This window comes from Melanerpes formicivorus, unplaced genomic scaffold, assembly GCF_026170545.1.
Source record: "Melanerpes formicivorus ecotype bairdi unplaced genomic scaffold, bMelFor1.0.p_v2 SCAF_64, whole genome shotgun sequence".
NCBI classification, from domain to species: domain Eukaryota; kingdom Metazoa; phylum Chordata; class Aves; order Piciformes; family Picidae; genus Melanerpes; species Melanerpes formicivorus.
The window spans coordinates 2,338,526-2,360,691 of record NW_027142416.1 but is presented as its reverse complement, the minus strand read 5'-3'; the positions used below and the strand labels follow the sequence as shown (position 1 = coordinate 2,360,691).

At 43.3% G+C, this 22,166-nt stretch overlaps 1 protein-coding gene across 1 annotated transcript in view; it reads left to right on the top strand.

The window, feature by feature from the left end:
* Positions 1–22,166, top strand: part of CDHR3 (cadherin related family member 3) — a 42,133-nt gene continuing 19,967 nt past the window's right edge. The window contains exons 1-7 of the mRNA XM_068162431.1: positions 1–97; positions 10,967–11,169; positions 13,286–13,454; positions 16,717–16,802; positions 17,913–18,007; positions 18,730–18,834; positions 21,767–21,915. Coding sequence (XP_068018532.1) covers positions 1–97; positions 10,967–11,169; positions 13,286–13,454; positions 16,717–16,802; positions 17,913–18,007; positions 18,730–18,834; positions 21,767–21,915 — 904 coding nt within the window. The remainder of the gene's footprint in view (positions 98–10,966; positions 11,170–13,285; positions 13,455–16,716; positions 16,803–17,912; positions 18,008–18,729; positions 18,835–21,766; positions 21,916–22,166) is intronic.

Sequence of the window (22,166 nt, the reverse complement as noted above, 5' to 3'; positions counted from 1 at the left end):
ATGTCCTTGTCCCCAGGGCAGAAGGTGATGTCTGATGAGGAGTTCACCCAGGACCTCTTCCAGCTGCTGCAGCTCCTCTGTGAGGGGCACATCAACAGTGAGGTGACACCAGGGGACATCAAAGGGGGACATGGGGTGGAGAGCACTTGGCCATAGGGACAAAGTTAAGGGGCTTAAGGGGTGGGGAAGGGACTTTGCAGGACCATGGGGTAGGAGCTGTGGAGAAGATGAAGGTATAGGGTGGTGGAGAGGACCATGGGGTGGTTATGGAGACCATGAGGTGGCCATGAGGTGGCCATGGGGGCCAGTTGTCACCTCACGGTGTGTCCCCAAACCTACCTTAGACTTCCAGAACTACCCAAGGACCCAGACAGGGAACACCATCACCACTGACATCATCATCGTCATCTGCACTGTGGACTACCTGCTGTGCCTGCAGGTACCTGGACACCCATGGCCACCACGGCCACCCATGGGGACCCAAGGACAGCCCAACCCCACACCATGGCCTCCAGCCTGCACCCTGTCCTCATATCCACATCCCCATGCTGCTGGTGGGTCCCCACAATGTCCCCTCAAGGCTGCTGGTGCCCATCTGGTGGTGGCAGGACTCCATCAGTGACGTTTACTGGTACTGCTCAGGCAAGGAGGTTGTCGAAAAGCAGGGCAAAGGCAACTTCTCCAAGGCCATGGCCGTGGCCAAGCAGGTCCTCCAGAGCCTCACTGAGTACATCCAGGTGAGACCCGATGAGGACCTCCCCAAGCATCTCCCTAGGAGGTCCTCAGGGTCTCCAGAAGCCTTGGTGTCCCAGAGATCCTGGTGTCCCTTGGAGCTCCTCCAAGGACATTGAGGTTCCAGAGGTCCCAGTTTGCCTAGGCCCTCAATATCTAAGACCTCCTGATGTCCTAGTGGCCCCCAAGGACAGCGATGTTCCTGGAGGTCCCCAGACCTGGAGATTCACCATCCCACAGCTCCCTGTATCCCCAGTTTCCTACTGGTCTCAGGACCCCCCTGGTGGTCCCAAGGGCCCCCAGGGTGGTCTCTGGAGGTGCCATGTCCCCAGGGTCCCTGCATGGGCAACCAGCAGAGCCTGGCCCGAAGCTGCCTCTGGGACACTGTCAGCTTCCTCCACGTCTTTGCCCACAGCATGGAGGGAGGGAGGTCCAAGTGGGAGCAGGGGGCGGCTTCCCCCAGCACCTCACCACCCAACGTGGTGGAGGCTTGGGGTGTGGTGGTAGGGCCAAAGAGGCCCAGGACAGGCCCAGAACTCAGGCCCCCAACTCAGGCCCCCTCTTCCCCCTCCCTCTGGGGAATTGTTCAGCTCCAGACAGACAATGAGGCTGGGAGGCTGGGAGGCTGGTGGCCTGCACATAGCCCAGGCTTGCCTGGGCGTACCCTGGGGTCCAGAAAACCAAGTGCAGGTCTTGCAGGTGGGTCTGACCTGGTGCCACACTTCCTCCTGACCTGACACTGAACCATTAAAAATTGCTCTGTGGATTGTTTTTTTTTGGTTTGCTCAGGGTCTGTTTGTTTGTTTGGGGGGGGGGGGGGGGGGGGGTGTTGTTGGTGTTTTGGGTTTTTTTTGGTGGCAGTGGGCTTTGTGTGTGTGTGTTTGTGGTTTATGTTTTGTTGTAACTTATTTTTCCCCTTCTCTCTAGCATTGTATTTATTTAGCAGTAATTGCATTTAATCAACATTTATCTAACTTCTTTACAAGAAGGTTACATGGAACTGTATCAAATTCTGTATTAAAATCAAGATGTAGAATGCCCACAGCATTTCCTTTAACCACTGAGCTTGTTACCCTATCAGTAAAAGAAATTAGGTTAGTTCAGCATGATTTGGTTTTGATGAGCCCATGTTGCCTACTATTTACAAGTTATTTGTCTCTGGCTGCTTACAAATTATCTGCTTTATTAATTGTTCTAGCAATTTAGGAAGTATTGAGTTTATATGTATCACTCAGCAAGGTTTTATCAAATGACATGAAGATAACTGCCCACCTTGAACCTGCTGTAAGCAGGGATTTGTGGAAAAGCCCTACTGCTTAACTCTTTATCTAGATGAAGCTTTTCTTTACTTTCAAAGTTAGATGATCGTAGACTTTACACATTGAAGAGCAGAAGGTTTGCTGTTTCATGTATGAAGAGTATTTTCCTCATGATCCCACACATCCAATCCCTCCAAAAACACAACCAACTTGCAGAGAGGCAAAAGGTGGAATGCAAGTATCCATGTTTTCCCCCTGGCTAGGGTGAGCTGTGTGTTATCTCTAGTCCTTTCTGATGCCAGTGAAATGAATGGATGATGATGATAAACTTATCTCTTTGTCTGAGATGGTGATATCACCATCTAAACTAATACTCGAAGGCCTTTGTTAGAGCAGCACAAGTCACATACAGAAGACAGTATCAAAGAGCTCACATCCACAAATGAGCACATCTGCCATGTATTGTATAGAAGTCACCAAACAAAACTCTGAGGGATTTGAAAGCTGGAGTCAAATGTAGTGAGGTCAGCTCAGAAATGTTTAGAAAGTTAAGAAGGGATATATAAAATTTAATGCATACATCACAATTCCTGTATTAGTCATAGTTGTTATATCCCAAAGTTTGTTTAGAAAAAGAGTGCTCACAGAAAAAGAAAAGGCTAACTCCCTGTAATCACAGAACAGCAACCACACCACAGGTTGAAGTGTTTGCAAAATCTGTTTATAGTCTCATCTGCAACCTGGACCAGCGTTAGTCCACATCCACTGGACACAAAAGAAGAGAGTGGCTTGGACTGCGGTTCCACAGGCACTGCCTTGCCTAGATCCCTTATGCATCTTAGCCTGGTTTTGTCAAAAAAAAGAAAGTAAAAAAATAATGCTTGGGCTCTGAAAAATGGTTTATACAGGAAAATAGTCTCAGAGGTTTGCAAAAGTAAAATGGCTATAATCCACTGCCTGCCATTAGCATAAACTGAAATCAGTACTGTTGTTAGACATGTATGGACATCACTTCTCCTTGCATTAAGACTGGCCATCCAACTGAACTGCTGGGTCTGAGAAGATTTTAGGATGTCCATCACTGGAATCTGAAAGAGGGGCAAGTCATCCCACTGCTGCCTCTTAGCTTGGGAAAAAAAACTTGTGAATTTATGTCTTGGCATCAAAAAGCTGCATGTCTTGGGGTGAAGGCTCAGCCAGCACAAGTGTTGGTAGAACTATGATGGTTTGTACTAGCTGATAAAGTGTACAGCCTGGCCTGTACATATCCATGTACCCTGTAGCCATACATGGGGTGATTTTTTGGGTTGTGGGTTGTTGTGTTTTTTGTTTGTTTGTGGGTATTTGGCTGTTTGGTTTGTTTTTCCTACTGTGAATTGCATACACTTTTGTTGTTGTGGGTGTTTTGGTTTTGTTTTGTCTGGTTGGTTTGTCTGAACGTGTCCAGAGAAGGGCAACAAGGCTGGGGAGAGGCCTTGAGCACAAGCCCTATGAGGAGAGGCTGAGGGAGCTGGGATTGTTTAGCCTGGAGAAGAGGAGGCTCAGGGGTGACCTCATTGCTCTCTCCAACTACCTGAAGGGGGATTGTAGCCAGGAGGGAGTTGGTCTCTTCTCTCAGGCAACCAGCACCAGAACGAGAGGACACAGTCTCAAGCTGCACCAGGGGAGGTTTAGACTCGAGGTGAGGAGGAAGTTCTTCACCGAGAGAGTCATTCGGCATTGGAACGGGTTGCCCAGGGAGGTGGTTGAGTCATCGACCCTGGAGGCATTCAAGGGGAGATTGGACGTGGCACTTGGTGCCATGGTCTAGTCATGGGGTCTGTGTTGATAGGTTGGACTCAATGATCCTCGAGGTCCTTTCCAACCTAAGTGATACTGTGATACTGTGATACTGTGAAATCCCTTTTTTCTGATAATGTAAGAGACAGTATGTTTCATGGTGGAAAGGCATGATTAAGTAATTGTTGTTGAGATACTAAAATACTTGACTAAGAAAAGTGCATCACACTGTGTACATAGAAACCTCCGTTTCTGTACCTATATTTTCCCAGAGCATTCTTTCTTGTTGCGTTTGCATCATTTGGTGTTTCACATCCTTGTTTACCCATCAGCTCAGGTGGTCAAGCAATTACAATAGCAGACAAATACTGCATCATGAGGTACAAAGTATTGCCACATGGGTTCATACCCTGATTCAACAGAAGATTTAATTGGCCTCAACACATATCTCACTGAATCTTTACTTGTACTAGAACTTATATTGAAAGATAAACCACATTATTAAAATTCAAGAAACATGTGTGACTGAAATGGACAAGTAACATAATTTCTCACAAGCATTGAGTGTTCTACACCACCATATGTTTTTGATCTTGAACCACAAAACACAATGCAGTTGCTGATATCATCTACTTTTGCTTAAGTGAATGAGTACTGAAGCTGGTGTTTCACTGACTTTCATGTTGTATTCACACAGAACAAAATGTAATGCTTTTAAGTAGCACAAGAACTTCCTAAAGAAAAAAACATTTTGCAACAACATGCTTTGCACAGACACAATGAATGCCTTACAGTTTTCATGATTGAGCTTGGGAGAGAGACCAAGAACTTTGGCTTTCCTGGACTTTCTGCATGGCCTTGGAGAATTCACTTGACCTCTTTGTAGGGAGGATTCAAGTACATCCTTAACTTTTTTAAACTTACGTCCTTGTATTCCTTTGTCTGCCTCAGTCCACATTTGTCACAATGGAGCAGGGAGAATGGGGAAGGATCAGAACAATCACCCTTATCTTAAGGCCTTATGTACGCCCAATCCTTCTAAAAGAAGTGCTGAAATTCTCTGTAGCAAAACAAACTCTCAGGATTCCTTCTTCCCTGGAAAATCCTTTCACATCTCAGGTGTACAACTTCTGGAGCAATAGGAGAACTTGATTTCAGCACTGATGAAAAGAATGTTTTCAGACTCCTGCTTGGACACACCTGGATTTTAGGCTGTTCTTAAATCTGGATCCCCTCAAAAAGCTCTTGGAGTGATAGAATCACTTCCTATTAACAGGAACAGCCAACACAATTTCATTATCAAGGAGGTGATGGGTTTATGTGTCTACAAATCAATGCTAAATAATAGATAGCCAGGATACTTGTCTAGATTTTTAACATAATCACATGGGTAACTAACATGTCACTCACAAATGGTACAGGGGAAGCTTTTAGCTGAGAAATCAAATGCAATATTGCATAAAGTTGTAGGAGTTTTGTGGTTGTTGATATGACACTTGGTGCCATGGTCTAGTCATGAGGTCTGTGGTGATAGGTTGGACTCGATGATCCTTGAGGTCTCTTCCAGCCTTGGTGATACTGTGATACTCTGATACTGTGTTTTTGTTGTGTGTTTTTGTGTGTGTGTGTGTAATGCTAAGGTAGTGTTTTAACATTTTAGGAAAAGATACCAAGGCAGTGGATAGAGATGCACTGTTTAAAGAGAGCAGAGATGGAAATAAAATTTCACTAGGTTAATTTAATTAATTAAATAAAAATAGTACTCTTGACCTGGGGTTGGATCAGGTGTGTGAAAATTCTCCTTAGACTGAGCAAAATGTCTCTTTTCCTGCCAGTGGGCTGAGCAGAAATAGTCTGGAAATGGAAATGGAAAAAATATGTCTTGAAGCTCTGATGCATTTGAAAAGTGAGAGATGGTTTTTTTTCCTGTTGACAGACTGGAAGTCAATTTGGAATCATAAAAAAGATTAATGTCCTGAACCTGCACATTTTGTTACACAAATAAACTTGCTTCTGTGAAGCTTACTTCTGTTAAAATCACTCACCTTCCTGAGGACAAGCAATTGCACTTCAAGATCTGCTGGAGGGTAGAGGGGCTTTGCAGAGGGACCTTGACAGGCTGGACAGATGGGCAGAATCCAACTTACTCCAGACCCAAACACAAGGAATACACAGGAATATTTCCTGGGGAACAATACCTGGACACATATCTAAGGACAATTTCCTGGGGGACAATATCTGGACACATACCTAAGGACTAAAAACCTGTATAAAAAAGACTTGAGCAATACTGGCAAGGCAGAAGAAAGAAGATTACACCACACACTGGAAACATCACGCGGCAACACAGTTGATTAGGTGGTGTTGGATGATAGGTTGGACACGATGATCTTGAAGGTCTCTTCCAACCTGGTCTGGTCTATTCTATTCTAATTCTAACAGATCTTGGGCTCCGAAAACCCTCTCTCCACCTCTGATAATCCCTTTCCTGCTCTCTCCCTCTTCTCCCTGTTTTTATTTCTTCCCTCTCTCTCTCTCCCTCCTTTTGTTATTCTGTTAATACATAGCCTCAATGTTGATGTTTTGGCCTTGATTGTGCCTCTAATTTCATAACATGGGTATATTCAAAAGAACTGAGTCTCTTTCCCTCTCTGGACCAAGACACATACTCTGCATGCCCACTCCAGCATTAAGCTAGCTGGTGTTCAGCATTTTCCATTAACATGTTCATGCTAAACAAAATGCTGGAGCACAGGACAGAACTTTCTGACCTACTGTCAGTCATAGTGTCTTGCAGACTCATCTACATATATGAGCTTAGCTCATAAGCCAAAGCTGTGTAAAAGCAGAATCTCTAAGTTCTCTTTCTTGGCAGACTTGTTGAGTTTGCTTGAAGATCCTTGAGAATGACCCAGACAAATCACTGAACAATGTTATCCTGCTTTGAGCAGTGTTTTGACAGAATAGAATAGAATAGAATAGAATAGAATAGAATAGAATAGAATAGAATAGAATAGAATAGAATAGAATAGAATAGAATAGAATAGAATAGAATTAACCAGGTTGGAAAAGACCTTTGAGATGACCTCCAGAGGTCCCCTTTAACCTAAATGCCTGATCTAAGGGAGCCAGTGCATTTTGTGTAGTTGTCCTTTCTGTTCCTGAAACACATATAGCAAAGCTAACTTCGCTGTACACATCTGCTGCAATCTCACCTCCATGTATGCAGTGTGTGTGGTCTAAGTAACTCTCTGATAGCCAGGTTCTTGTTTTAATTTAATAAAGCATGGATATTTTATTCTGGTGTGTGAAGAGAGCACCTCATTTGCCAGAGAGATGAAACCAACATGATACTTACATATTTAGAACACAGCAGATTATTTTCATAGATAAGGTAATTGCTGTGAAGGAGCTATTGATGATTGTTTCCTCAAGTGTTGCCTAGGTCTGTGGATGCAGTGTCAACATGGAGCTGGCAGAGCTGACAAACTATCAAGCTGACAGTGTTTAGAAACTCCCTTAGAAACTCAGGTTCTTTGTTTTGTTTCTCACTCTACCCATAACAAAGAAATTAGGTGGAGCCAATATAAACTAGGAAAAATATTCCATAATCTTTCTTTAGTTTGCATCCTGGGACCATGATGAATTGTGTCATAAAGATGAAGAGCATGGTTCTCCTCACTTTGCTAGGACTAGTATCTGGTAAGAACATGATTTCATTATACTGCTACACTGTTGGCTATTGTACTTTCTGTTGGGAGCTTCATAATACATATTTAGGGATCAGACATGGGTGGAAAAAAAATCAAGTAACAATTATTTTCCAACTGAAATAGAAGTCCATGGATCACTGATTTACATGGGATTACTGTGGAATTCATGAAAAATAAAACAAAACAAAACAAAAAACAACCCCAAAACCTTGCAGATGCACTGCAGGTGGGTGAGGTACAGGCTCTGTCATTACAGCAGTATAATGAAAAGCGTATAACTTCTTGTTAAGACACTTTAAGACACTTCCCTGGACAAGGCACTTGGTGCAATGGTCTAGTCATGAGGTCTGTGGTGACAGGTTGTACTTGATGATCTTTGAGGTCTCTTCCAACCTTGGTGATACTGTGATACTGTGATCAATAACCACTGCTTGGTGTGACAGTGTTGGGAAAGGAGGTTAGCTCTCCAAGTAGCAATATCTTGTATTAATACTCCAGTGTTCTCTTTTCCAATATTGACAGCATTTTTCTTTGAGGAAGTAAAACAAGCAGCCAAGCAGGAAAACACTTGTGAGGATTATTAGTGAGGTAACCTTTGCCCAATGTAAAAACACGGGATATTTGACTATATGACTATCTATGTATGTTAGTAAATTAAAGTGGATCATCAAACTGCAAACCTCTCAGTCTCTGGGAGCATTTAGTATTTCTAGATGGTTGGGTACAGTGACTTTTTGTTCTGAAAGAACTGAAAGACCTGCCAACCCTCAGTTACCTTGTAAGTGTTTGATTATTTTCCCTATGTCTCCAAAACTCTCATCAGAACACTGCATGTGAATCTCAAGCTTCCTTGAAAAGCAGTGTTTTTCTGACCCACATCAATATAGAGAGGGAAAAGTTTGAAGGTGTGATGCAAGTACATTCTAAAGATTATCAAATCACCGATAAATAAGACTGAAATACACATATAGTTCTCAAAGTCAGTCTCACGAGTGTTTTGTTTTGAACTCAGCATCTGTCAAAGTTTAGAGTTGTTGATTTGGTTAAAACATGCATTGAATTGCTTCAGTCATTCTACAAATTAAGAAGGTAATCAAGCACTTGTGAATATAGAAGGAAGGCTTTTGCAAAATCATTTGGAAGAAGAAGAATACCAAAAATTTCAGTTAAAAACAAAGAGAAAGAGCCTGTTACTTAGAAAGATGAATACTAAATAAACAACCAATGCAAGATTTAGAGAGAATATAAAAACATCAACTCTTTTTCTACTACAATAAATGTTATGAATGATTTAACTGACTTTAAGAATGGTTTCCATTAATGAACTGTAGCTTGTTAAAGGGAAAAGATATAGCAGGTACTGTCCAAAGATTATATTAAAAAAGCAGTTTCACTTATCAAAATGTTATCTCCAGAATACCCTCTCAGAGCAGTTGCTCTGAGTTGTGAGTGACTTTTGCTGGTGATACTTTCCAGACAAAAACTACATCACAGCCTGTACCTCACCCATCTGCAGTGCATCTGCAAGTTTGAGTTTTGTTGTGGGTTTGTCTGTTTGTTTGTTTGTTTTGCTGTTGTTGTTTGTGTTTTGGGTTATTTGGGTGTTTTTTTCATGAATGCCACAGTAACCCCATCCAAATCAGTCATCCATGGATCAGCTGTATCAGAACCCTCTGTGAAGCTGTGGAAAAGCTATGGGGCAGTGCTTCAGCTCTACCTACTCTGCTCAGAAGAGGTCATTCCTGAGACAAACACTCCCACCACATAGTATGGCTTGTTACATGAACAACACTCCCTGTGCTCCCTCCTTCTCCCTAAATTCAGTGAGTTTTACATACTGCAAAAAGTTCTGGAGATGTCTGATGGAGTCATGCTGCTCTAAGTGCTCCAGGAAACTCTGTAAGGAAAATCACCTCCTGGGGTGGGATGCAGGAAGGCGGAGCACCTCTGTGCTGGATGATGTCAGACATCCTTCCCCAGACACATGAGAAGTGGCAAAGGGATCTCCTACACTGCAGAGGTATTGCAAAGGAGCAGATTTTTAGGTTCCTGAGCACCCAAGTGGAACCATGCCCTAGCACCCTCAAACTAGTTACTGTAGCAGGTTTTTTACCTTTTATCCACTCAGCAATAGTTAAGACTTTATAAGTCTGCAGTAACTGGTAGTGTATGGACATCCTGTCCAGCCTCTTGACAGAAGAGTGTTTACCTTCTTCTTGACACACACTAAGCAGGACATATTTCTGGGCACAGCCAGCTTCATTGGTAAGCCAGCAAAGACTGCCAGGCAGCAGTCAGCCCTGCTACAGTCTCCTGTACATTGCCAGTTTAGGGATGAGAGGTTATTAAAATGTTGTTTCAGGACATGCCTTAAAAGTTTTTATGTGATTAGTGCAGAGAGGTGGTAGCACAGGGATGGTGCAATGAAGTAATAGAAACATGCTCATTTTCTTTGCTTCTATATAAAGGCATATTTGTAGCAAACAAAAGTAGAAGTTAGATGACAAGGTCTGTTGCTTTATTTTTTTTTCCCAAAGATCTTTGTGCTGCCTATATTCCTTTCCAGTATCCGACACCTGTGCACACCACTCCATCATTAGAACTGCTTAGGCAGCAGCTGCTTCTTCTTGTGGCCTTCTTCCACTGTGCTCTCAAATAGGGTAATCAAACATGTCAGACCAGCTTCTGTGAAGATAAGGGATCAAAATAGACTCTCTTTGGGGCACTACAGTCCCATTTCACCTGTTTCATTGGCGCAAGCAGGATGCCTTCAGAACTGACAGTGAGTTCAAAAAGGACAGGGATCTACTCAAGAGAGTCCAACAGAGTGCTACAAGGATGATTAAAGGAGAGGTTGAGAGACCTGGAGCTTTTTAGTCTGGAGAAGTGAAGATTGAGAGGGGATTTAATAAATGTTTATAAATATCTGAGGGCTGGATGTCAAGAGGGAGGGGACAGGCTCTGCTCACTTGCACCCTGTGATAGGACAAGGGGCAATGGATAGAAAAAACAGCACAGGAGGTTCCACCTCCACATGAGGAGGAACTTCTTCACTGTGAGGGTGACAGAGCACTGGAACAGGCTGCCCAGAGAGGTTGTGGAGACTCCTTCTCTGGAGACTTTTGAGACCCACCTGGATGCATTCCTGTGCAACCTGCACTAGATTCTGTGGTCTTGCTCTGTCAGGGGAATTGAGCTCAATGATCTCCAGAGGTGCCTTCCAACCCCTAACATCCTGTGTGAAGGCAAAATAACAATAGCCACTCTAGATGACAACATTGCAGTACTGAATTACAGAAAAGGTTTGGGTTGGGTTTTTTCCCCCCATTAGCCCTGGTTTTACTACCACATGATGTCACCATTCACAAGCAAAAAGGGAATCATCCCACTTTGTGTCCACTAATTGTGCTCTTGGCACAAGCTGTGTGTTGCCACTAGCCTAAGATTCTCAAAATTAATTTTACATTTGTTTTCATCTTGCAGGAAAAAGAACTCAGATTCTTAAGGGCTTACCTGCAACAAGCACTCTTGAAGAAAACGCAGCAGCTGGTATTTCTGTTTACACCTTTAATGTATCTGTTTCTCCATTGTCTTCTGAAGGTGTTGCAATAATTCCTACCATAGTAAATTCAAATCCACTTACAGAGGCTTTTGATATTAAACCAAATGGGGGTCTGGAATACTCGGTGAGTTTTACATTTCATCTGAGCTTCACTCATATAAGCTGACAGTGCACAGTATCTTATCTTAAACCAAGAAAAGAGTTGCAAATACAGACTGAGGTTGTATTTGGACAGGAGTAGATAATTACAAATGAATAGCAGAAGCAATGATAAGTTTTAATTGCATCTATGCAAAAATCAGCTATCACAATCATATTTATTCTGTAAAAGCAAAGATGTGATTGTTGCAAACTAAGAGGTGAAGAATGATGTATAGAAATTTCTTCCTCCCCCTCCCCAATGGTTTTTCATCTTCACAGTATCACAGTATCGCCAAGGTTGGAAGAGACCTCGAGGATCATTGAGTCCAACCTGTCACCGCAGACCCATGACTAGACCATGGCACCAAGTGTTACATCCAATCCCCTCTTGAACACCTCCAGGGATGGTGACTCCACCACCTCCCTGGGCAGACCATTCCAATGACTAATGACTCTCTCGGTGAAGAACCTTCTTCTCACCTCCAGCCTAAACTTCCCCTGGTGCAGCTTGAGACTGTGTCCTCTTGTTCTGGTGCTGGTTGCCTGGGAGAAGAGACCAACCCCTTCCTGGTTACAACCACCTTTCAGATAGTTGTAGAGGGCAATGAGGTCACCCCTCAGCCTCCTCTTCTCCAGGCTAAACAATCCCAGCTCCCTCAGCCTCTCCTCATAGGGCTGTGCTCAAGGCCTCTCCCCAGCCTCGTTGCCCTTCTCTGGACAAGTTCAAGTGTTTCGATGTCCTTCTTAAACTGAGGGGTCCAGAACTGGACACAGGACTCAAGGTGTGGCCTAACCAGTGCAGAGTCCAGGGGCACAATGCCTTCCCTGCTCCTGCTGGCCATGCTATTCCTAATGCAGGCCAGGATGCCATTGGCCTTCTTGGCCACCTGGGCACACTGCTGGCTCATGTTTAGGCAGCTGTCAATCAGCACCCCCAGGTCCCTCTCCATTTGGCAGCTTTCCAGCCACTCTGACCCCAGGCTGTAGTTCTGCATGGGGTTGTTGTGGCCAAAGTGCAGCACCTGGCACTTGGACTTGTTGAATGCCATCACATTGGACTCCGCCCATCTGTCTAGTTGGTTGAGGTCCCTCTGCAGAGCCCTTCTACCCTCTAACTGACTAATATCTGCCCCTAACTTGGTGTCATCTGCAAATTTGCTGGTGACTGACTCAATCCCCTCATCCAGATCATCAATGAAGATGTTAAAGAGGATGGGGCCCAGCAATGATCTCTGGGGGACACCACTGGTGACTGGCTGCCAGCCAGTCTTAATTTATGTGAAGAAACTGTGAATTTAAAGTGCCTTAGATACCCATGTATGGTTCCTGTTTGGCCACTCTCATCTAGATTTTAAAGGATTTTGCGTCACTTCCAAAATAAAGTAAGCTGAGTCTTGCAAAACTCACAACCTATGTAAATTTTTGAACTAGTTTGACATTTTCACCGAATAATTCTGGTCCCTTTCTCTTATGGTATGCTCATCCAAGTGCCTTCTTGCTGTGGTTTCCCACAAGACTTCTCTCTGACATGACTTATACAAGGAAAGGACTTCTGCCTTCACTATACAATCTTCTGCCCCCACTCTCCAAGTGAGAGTTCCTCCCTCTCATGCTCCTGACTTGCAGCAATAATGAAGATGCCCTTCTGTGTTGCAGGGTGTTCTCCTAGTTTTCAGTCTTCTCATACCTCAACTGGTCCTGGAGCTTGGTGTGGAAGACTGAAACCTTCATGGAGATAAGTAGCTGCAAGAAATATTCCTGACTTTGAAGGCAAAGGGCTGCCTGTGAGGCAGGAAAGCTCCTTCCAGGCTTTTGCCTTCTCAAACTGTCCCTCACACAAGGAGTCCTTGAGTTACTCCATGAAGCCACAACATTGTGGTCTTTCTACTGAGTTTTACCTCACATTTGTGTCAAGAAATACTCCAGCCTGTAGAAGATCATCTAAAATGCTCACTCTACTTGTATTCACTCATACAGAATATAATTTGTATCTCTTGCTTCATGTGCTAGTTATATATACACACACATATATACATATATATATATGTGTGTGTGTGTGTGTATATATCTATACACACAATTTCGTTTTTCCTTTTCAGGTTGTTACCACAGGAAACCCGATCCTAGATTATGAAACTATGCCAAAGACCTTTGATTTAGAGATTTTTGTTGAAGATAGAAATGGGACAACTGACCTTAGCATACTGACTGTCCAAGTAACAGATGAAAATGAAGACCCCGTGTTTCGAGGAAATATGGCAAATCAACGTAAGATCATGGTGGAGTGAGAAAAACCCCAACCCTATATCTGTGTACAGTAGTAGCAAAATTGCTAACATTTCTCCTTAGGGAAAACATGGGAGGAGAAGAACACATTATTTTTAATCAGAGCCTTATTTTACACAAGTGTTTGGAATGTTTCATCTCTGGAAATACCCTTTTATTTTCCTTGAGGTTTTGACCAGAAATGATTTTACCATTCTGAAGCACCTGAATGATGAAGATAGGAATCAGTCCAGTGATAGTAGCCTGCCAAAACCCAACCTTGCCACAATCTACAGCTACAAAGTACATGCTTTCCATCCACTAACTCTCAGTTCAAAGTATCTGCATCTAACAGAGTAATCTCTGTGCTGGTTGATGGTAGGCTGAACATGAGCCTGCAGTGTGCCCAGGTGGCCAGGAGGGCCAATGGCATCCTGGCCTGCATTAAGAACAGTGTGGCCAGCAGGAGCAGGGAGGTCATTCTGCCCCTGTACACTGCACTGGTTAGGCCACACCTTGAGTACTGTGTCCAGTTCTGGGCCCCTCAGTTTAGGAAGGATGTTGACTTGCTGGAATGAGTCCAGAGAAGAGCAACAAAGTTGGTGAGGGGTTTGGAACACAAGCCCTATGAGGAGAGACTGAGGGAGCTGGGGTTGCTTAGCCTGGAGAGGAGGAGGCTCAGGGGTGACCTTATTGCTCTCTACAACTACCTGAAGGGGGGTTGTAAACAGGCAGAGGTTGGTCTCTTCTCCCAGGCAGCCAGCACCAGAACAAGAGGACACAGTCTCACGCTGCGCCAGGGGAAGTTCAGGCTGGAGGTCAGGAGGAAGTTTTACACAGAGAGAGTGATTGCCCATTGGAATGGACTGCCCAGGGAGGTGGTGGAGTCGCCGTCACTGGAGGTGTTCAGGAGGAGACTTGACAGGGTGCTTGGTTACATGGGTTAGTTGATTAGGTGGTGTGGTGGTTTAGGCTGGGTGCTGGCCCGGATGCCACTGCACAGAACACACCTGGGAGGTCCCTACGGGTGGGCCCAGCCCAGGGGGTGGTCACAGGCAGGTATTCAATCCCATAATGCCCTGCTCCCCTATAAAATGCCCATGCGGGGTCTCCACTTCCTCTTTCGTCCCCAGCTGCAGCCTAGGTAAAATGGTGTGAGCCACCTCCCTTGGGCCTGCCCAGGCCCAAGGCTGGGTTGGGGGGGAGGAAAGAGCCCTGGGGGGGTTTGGGTGTACCCCCAGGTGGGGATGGGATGTTCTTGGGTATGTTCTGGGATCTCTCTCTTTGTCATGGTGCTTGTGGTTCTCTGTAAAGCTTTCATTGGTGTTTGTTTTTTAAATTGTTTTCCTATTTAAACTTTCTATCACTTTTGCAATGCCTTTGTCTGAGTCGTTGTTTCTGCCCGTGGTGGGGAGGGGGTTTGCCCCAACCCATTACAGGTGGTGTTGGATGATAGGTTGGACGCGATGATCTTGAAGGTCCCTTCCAACCTGGTTTATTCTATTCTATTCTACATATAGCTAGAAGCCGCCCGCACTCCGTCGAGTCGCCGTCTCGTGGCCAAGCGGTGGAACTGCACCCTTCGTTATATAAATATAGAAATAATTCTGTAGATAGTTCAGTTGAGTTCTAATCATAACACTAAGCCACTTATGGAATGTATTTCACGAACGTGCACTAGAACATGTATATAAGTTAGTGATTCATTAGTTATTAATAATTTTATAATAATAAAAATAATATTTTTCCTATTCAGAAATTTAATAACCTCTTCATCATATTGTGTCTTCACACAGAGACAAATCTCTTCAAGCAGTGAGTAAAAAATGTGCACTTATTATTTCGTGAGATACTGATATCCCATTGAAGTCCAGACAGCACTGTACAGAAAAATATTCAGTAATACAATATTCAGTTGCTTGGTTTACATGGGATTTGTCTGTTTGTTTTTGTTTGGGGGTTTTTGTTGGTCAGTTTTAATCTGAAAACGTCAAACTGTGATCTGTTTATGGTAGGTTTTTGGAGCTGGCTGCTGAAGCCCCTGAACTGCTTTGTGACCCATAGGCATTGAGGTGATCAAGCAGAACAGCATGACTGCAGCCTTGACTTCTGCCTGCTGCAGAAGGCAGGGTTTGTCAACTCTGACAGGTTCAAGCCAGGCCTGCTCAAATTCAGCCAGCTTCACAAATATATCTTAAGCACATTGGCATTTCTGCTTCCATAAAATGCTTAGTTTGTAAAGCAAATTATCTTCCTCCAGGGAGGAGGCTGTGTCATCTTCTGCATGTAGCTGTTGTCTTGAATATCATGGGTGCTGCAGGAATCTAATAATAATTACATGTGGTACTTCAGGGGATCAGCAGAGCATGAAACACATTCTGTGTGGGAGCTCATTAGAAATAAGTGCACTGTCTAAACTGTCAGCTAGGGTGAACACAAATGTCTGATCTGTCTAACTGTGTGGCTGTAGTTAACAGTACCAGCTACAATTACGCAGTAATTGTGCATTAGCCAAGTATGAAAAAGCATCTCTCTCTCATAAAACTTCATGTTCATGTTCTTGTCCCCTGGGAACAACTCATTACACTAGTCTGGGATTCCCACTGCTCTAAAGAGCAGCAGCAGTCAGCGGGGCTCACAGTGCAAATTAATGGTCCGGAAACAGCAGGTCCAGCAGATACAAAAGGGCATGAAGCAAATAATGTCTAAAGATCTGTTGTTTTGTTAATACCTTTAGCCAAAGAAAGACAAGCCAGTTGAGAGTGGGTCAGTATGGGACAAGCTGGCTATGAGAATTCCTGGCATGTAAAGCAGTACACCTTGCACTTCAGTACAGCCTTAATAAGGCAAACCTTCAACAAGTTGTTCAACTTATATGTATAAAGGGAAAACAGAGGCTTTGAGCTCTCCTGGCAGGGGAGAGGGAGGAGTGATGATGACAACATAGCACAGAGCTATGTCCACTCCATCTGCACAGCAAAGAATGACACAGTTGTAGCCCAAATCATCACTTTACTCCATCCTTTATGAGGAGCTCTGAACAGGCTATATTTAAAAATCATTCTTTCTCCTGATGGCACAAATTCTATGGCTACTCTCAGTGATGGCTGCCTGGTAGCAGCTGGTTCTTTTTTATCTTTGTGCTCTTTGTGATTATTTTAGAATTATACTTGTAAAAACACACAGGCAGTAATATGTGTGGACACCTTCTGCATGTTTGATGTTTCCTACCCGGTTGACAATAAGTATACTTCTATCCATGCAGCTGTCACTATCTATGTCTTGGAAGGAACCCCTCCAGGATGCATTTACCAAACTGATGCAGCTGACCCTGAAAATGCTAATCTCAAAGTAAGTTGTATTAAAGAAACAAACAAGAAAAAAACAAACAAACAAACAAGCAACAACAACAAAAAAACCCAAAACCAAAGCACAACAGAGAGGATACAATCTAATGTATCTGAACAGCTAATTGGCAGCATCTTTCAACAACTACCTTCCTTATAAGGAATACAGGAAAAGTCAGGAGATGCGTGCAGTCCTATGCAGTTGGAAACAGCTCACTTCTGAGACCAATGGAAACTAATCAAAACAGTGTCTAGGAAATAGCTAATGGGAAAAGTCCACCACCAGTTTTCTATTTCCCATTCATGTCTCTGCAGGAAGTTTAAATGGGGCTTGGAATTCTGGCCTACCACTTTCCTCTCAGGAGATGCATGCAGTTCTATGCTTTGGAAACCACTTGCTTCTGAGACGAATAGAAGCTAATCAAAACAGTGCCTAGGAAATATCTAGAGGGAACAGCCTAGCACTAGATTTCTTTTTGCATTTGATCTCTCTGCAGGAGAGACTTCAAATGCAGCTTGGAATTCTGGCCTACCACTTTCCTGTGGGGAGATGCACACATTTCTGTGCTGTTGGAAACAGCTCGCTTCTGAGACAAATAAAACTAGTCGAAACATTGTTGGGGTAAAACCTAAGGAGAAAAGTCTGGCACCAAATTTCTCTTTCCACTTGATCTCCCTGCAGGAGAGAGTTCAAATGAGGCTTGTAATTCTGGCCTACCATGTTCCTCTCAGGAGATGCATGCAGTTCTAATTGGCAGCATCTTTTAAGAACTACCTTCCTTATAAGGAATACAGGAAAAGTCAGGAAAAGAAGGAGCATTTTCAGTATGAAACCCAGACAACCCAGCCACAGTGTAATTGGGCATAAGTTGTGTTTTGAGAACCCATTCTCCCAATCTAAGGCAATGGGCATTAGTGTAGTTCAGTCTCTGTGACTGCCACTGGCAAGAAAAGTACGTATGACTTAACCCCTTCAACTTGGATGATGCATGCTTGTGCTGGCAACTGTACATCACCATGTGTTTGAGGCAAATGCTGTACTATAACAAGGCAAGGAATGAGTGGAGGAGTGTTTGAAGCTCCTAAGTCTAATTTCTTGCTCTCTTCATTTCAGTATTCTTTGCTGCCTGCACAAGTGCCATTCTTGGTCACGGAAAGTGGAGCCATTTTTTCGACAGAAGAATTTGATTATGAGAATGGGTCACATAGGTGAGAATGTATTTTTATTCATGTTTGTGACCGTTTGAGGCTGTCCCCTTAAGAAAAGGAATATGGTGGACGGATGTTTGTAAACGAAAAAGACGGATCTAAACTAATTTCATTGGTAGATTGGGAGGAAGCACCTTCTGAACTGGGAGTGCGGCAGAGTTTCCTGGGAATTCCTGCACTTTAGCGTTCAGTCTTTCTTCCGCTCCTCCTTTGGGCAGCAGCTCGCTGTTCTGGGCTTTCAGCCAAGGCTTGACCTTGAAACTGATAAACTGCAAGGCCTGTATTAACCGCTTTCCAATTAACACATAACTGCTTCTAACTTTTTCCTCTTTTCTCTCTTTTCTAACCCGCTCTGGGGAAAGGGGGAGAGAGGGGAGAGCGCAGGTGGGGAACCCCCTCAGCAGAGGGGGGAACTCTCATTTCTGTGCTACTTTGTTGTATATTTTTGTATATATTGTAAATATTGTAAATTTGTATATATTTCCCTGCGTTTCCCTGCTTTGTAAATATACAGCACCCATTGCTTTGCTAATTCAGCTGTGAGGTTTTATTCCTTTCCCTTCAATTTTTCCTTCCCTTTACTTCACAGGGGGGAGGGAGGAGGCTTTTTGGGCCTTACCCTTCCAACCCTACGACAATGTTGTCTGTTAGCTTATGGTAGGCAGAGAAATGTTCTCCTGCAAGCCATGGAGCTATTCTTATTTTGTTTTCTTATATGACAGCTACTTTTTCAATATAACGGTAACAGATCCAGGCGGACTGACCTCAACTAGAACACTGCAAGTAAATATAATTAATGTCAATGATGAAAGACCTTACTTTACCATGTGAGTAAAATCTTCCCTTGTATTAAAAATTTAGACTTTTTCTCAGATTTACTGCTTTGGCACTGTGATGGGTTGAGGCAGCCCCCCTCCCCACCACAGGAAAAATAACAACTCAGACAAAAGGATTGCAAAAGTGATGGAAAGTTTAAATGGCAAGCGCTGAATGTTTACAGAGAGCCAGAAGCACAGTGACAAAATAAATCCCAAAGCAAACCCAGAAACATCCCATCCCCACTTGAGGGTACACCCAAGACCCCCAGGGCTCCTTCTTTCCCCCACCTCCCACTCCACTGCTAGGCTAGTCTCAGCTGGCCAGATCTGAGACTGCCCATCCCCCCAGCCTTGGGCCTAGCTAGTTACCGGGTGGCATCAAGGAAAGAAAGAGGAAGTGCCAGGACCCCCACTGAGATTTTATAGTGGCACAAGGAATGATGGTATGAAATACCTAGTTTCCTGTGGCCACCCACTGGGCTGGACTTTTGGACACAGGAAGTACCCCATATATGAACACAGCAGAGGGCACCCAGCCCAAACTGCTACAGGCACTGATGTGAGGGTGAGGGCATAACGTAAGGGCAAATAAATATACTAAGAAAACACTACTGCTTTTTTTAAATGGTTCCTGTAGTTTTACTTCAAAGCTTTACCCTAATTTCCCTCTATTATTTATTTTTATATTCTTAAGAGTTTCGAGTCTCTGCCATCATCCTGGAGAACAGCCAGACAAGTTTGTTGTGTTTGTTACTATTTAGAGAAGTTAAAGCTGTGCAAAGACCTTTGGATATATTCAAATAAGCTGATGAAATTTGTGTGAATACGATCATATAGAATGCATCATGCAGGTGTGCATTTCACCCTACTGATGCTGAACTGTCTAGACAAAAGAAGGGCTTGCTTTTGATCTGTGTTCCAGACACACTTCTAGCAAACCCCCATTGATCTTAGAAACATAAGCAGGAAATTGTGTCAGACAAGTAAAAAAATGGTTTTGAAGCCTAATGGAATCAGGAATATTGCTGAAACTTTGGAGAAATGGGAAAGAATATGTGTCACCAGCAGGTTCTGTTGCAGTGGAAGACAGTGAATTACTTGCTGAAGCAGAAGCTTGGGAATTATCACAGTTCTGATTGTGTTGTTGGTATATTTTTTACTTGCATGAGATATTGATTGGATACAAGACACTCTTTACGTCTCCTGATCCTGCGGCATTAGAAGGTCCCTGCGACAATGTTTATTATGTCATTTATGTAAAACAGGATACCTGGTAGCACCTGGGACATGCCATGATGCTTCCAGACAATTGTTTGGAGCAATTGTCCAAATATTTTATGGAACCAGAGCTATGCATAGGTCCCAGGCTAAGGCCAAGGATCTTGCTAGGTAAAGGAGTAGATAATCTGAAGAAATGGAAGTATGAAATGCTAGAAACAGACATGGATTTGTTGTTGTTTTTACTTGAACCTCATTTGAAATAGCCAATAAAGTTAACAGCTTGCTCCACATTGTTGTAGTGGTACATGCAGGATCAATCTTCCTCCTGTGCCCCTGTTTGCTCCTTGTGCTCTACACAATTTCCTCCAAATTTTGCCATTTCTATTTATTTATCTTTATGTTTGCAGTGTTAATAGAGCTCTTCTGTTTCTGAGCAACTCTGGAATCGACAGGAGAACAAGGAAGTAACAGATCCGATGCCAAGAGCAAAATAGAATAACAAAATACATTCTTTATGCAGCCTTCACAAACTGCTCCTTTACTTCCTTCTGTAGGTTAGATGCTTTTACTCTGAAAACCCTATGTGATTTCTCTCCTGTTTTCTTGCCTTTTTCCACATGAGCTGGCAAAACAGTTGAAGATACTGTTTCTTCTTAACCATTTCTGCAATTGCAGGCGGAGACCTTCCGTTTCTGCGATTCTCTGCTGTATGTGTCACTATGTTTATGTTCAGAGAGCAACAAAGGGCTCATGCTTTGCCATACTGGGCATTACAGACTAGCCAATTAGTTAAGTTATGGCATAAGAAGTCTGAAAATTATTGATCCTTAAAATATGCTTCCTATGCCTTGTTGAACCCTTGAGGACCACCCTCCTCCATGTAGGAATTGTTTATGTGTGTTACAGTGGTGCAAAGCATTCGTCAGAAATTCCTTGCACAATTTTTATGTGCTTGTCCATGCCTGATTTTGCAGGTGGTTCAAATGCCATGATTGCATACCTTAGTACCGATGCGAGCGGGCATCTTCTCACACTGACTATAAGGCAATCATGTACAATTATGTGTCAGGCTACATCTGAGCTATACAGCTCCCTTAATTTGTAGGAAAATTTTGACAGCTGTGGTGCAAAACAGCACCAGTAAAGAACATTTTTCTTTTTGTAAAAATGAATCAGACAGCAAGATGTTGTTAGAATGTTGGAGTGTGTTCATCTGTTGGATAACCATGAGACTTCTCCTTGCCTCCACCTACTACAGGGGCAACTCAGCTTTTTAATACAGCGTACAAGCATCCAGCATTCATTCCAGAATATGGTTAATTTCTTTACTGCATCTATTTTGTTTGCCTCTTGGAAAAATTAGGAAATTAAGGCAAACAGCTTTACAAGCTGATGGCTCCTTAGTGTGGTGGAATGCATAACTTAACAGCCTCTTCCATCTTCAGTTTCCATGAGTTTGTGAAAAGAAAAGTATTTTTACAGAGAAAAAGTTGTGGGGGAAGGACAGTCATGTGTATGGCTGTACCATGCTTTATGACCACATACCAAATTCAGCTGGCAGAGCTACTGACTGGGATATTTACTCTGAAATGCATTTGCCATTTCTGAGCTCAGCTTGGCCAGGGCTCTCCTGATACAAGTGGATAATCAGATAACTCTGCAAGCAGCTGCCCTTGAAAACACAGATGTTCACTGTGTTGAATTTTGTTTTATCTTGTAGAAAACAAGGAAACTACAGGATTCCAGAGGAGCAAAGCCCAGGCACTATTGTTGCCCATATAACAGCTAAAGATCCTGATGATGAAGAGTCTCTGGGCAGACTTTTCTTCAGCATCCCATCTTCTAACAGATATTTCTCCATAAATCCATGTAAGGCAAACATATATGTGCTTTCTGATGCTTAAAACCAAAAATAAGTGGCTACTCTGGAGTGAATGCTTTTCCTTGGTTTTAAATTTACTTGTTTTATTCTATGGATAGCCCTGGAAATAAGAAATGCTTGGTATGTTATTAGGATCAAACTGTGGGGTTACTTGACCAAGATTTATTAAGATTTCTTGAAGAAAGGCAACTTCTTCACAAATACTGAGTTATGGCTGGAGAGTGATGATCTCTTGGCT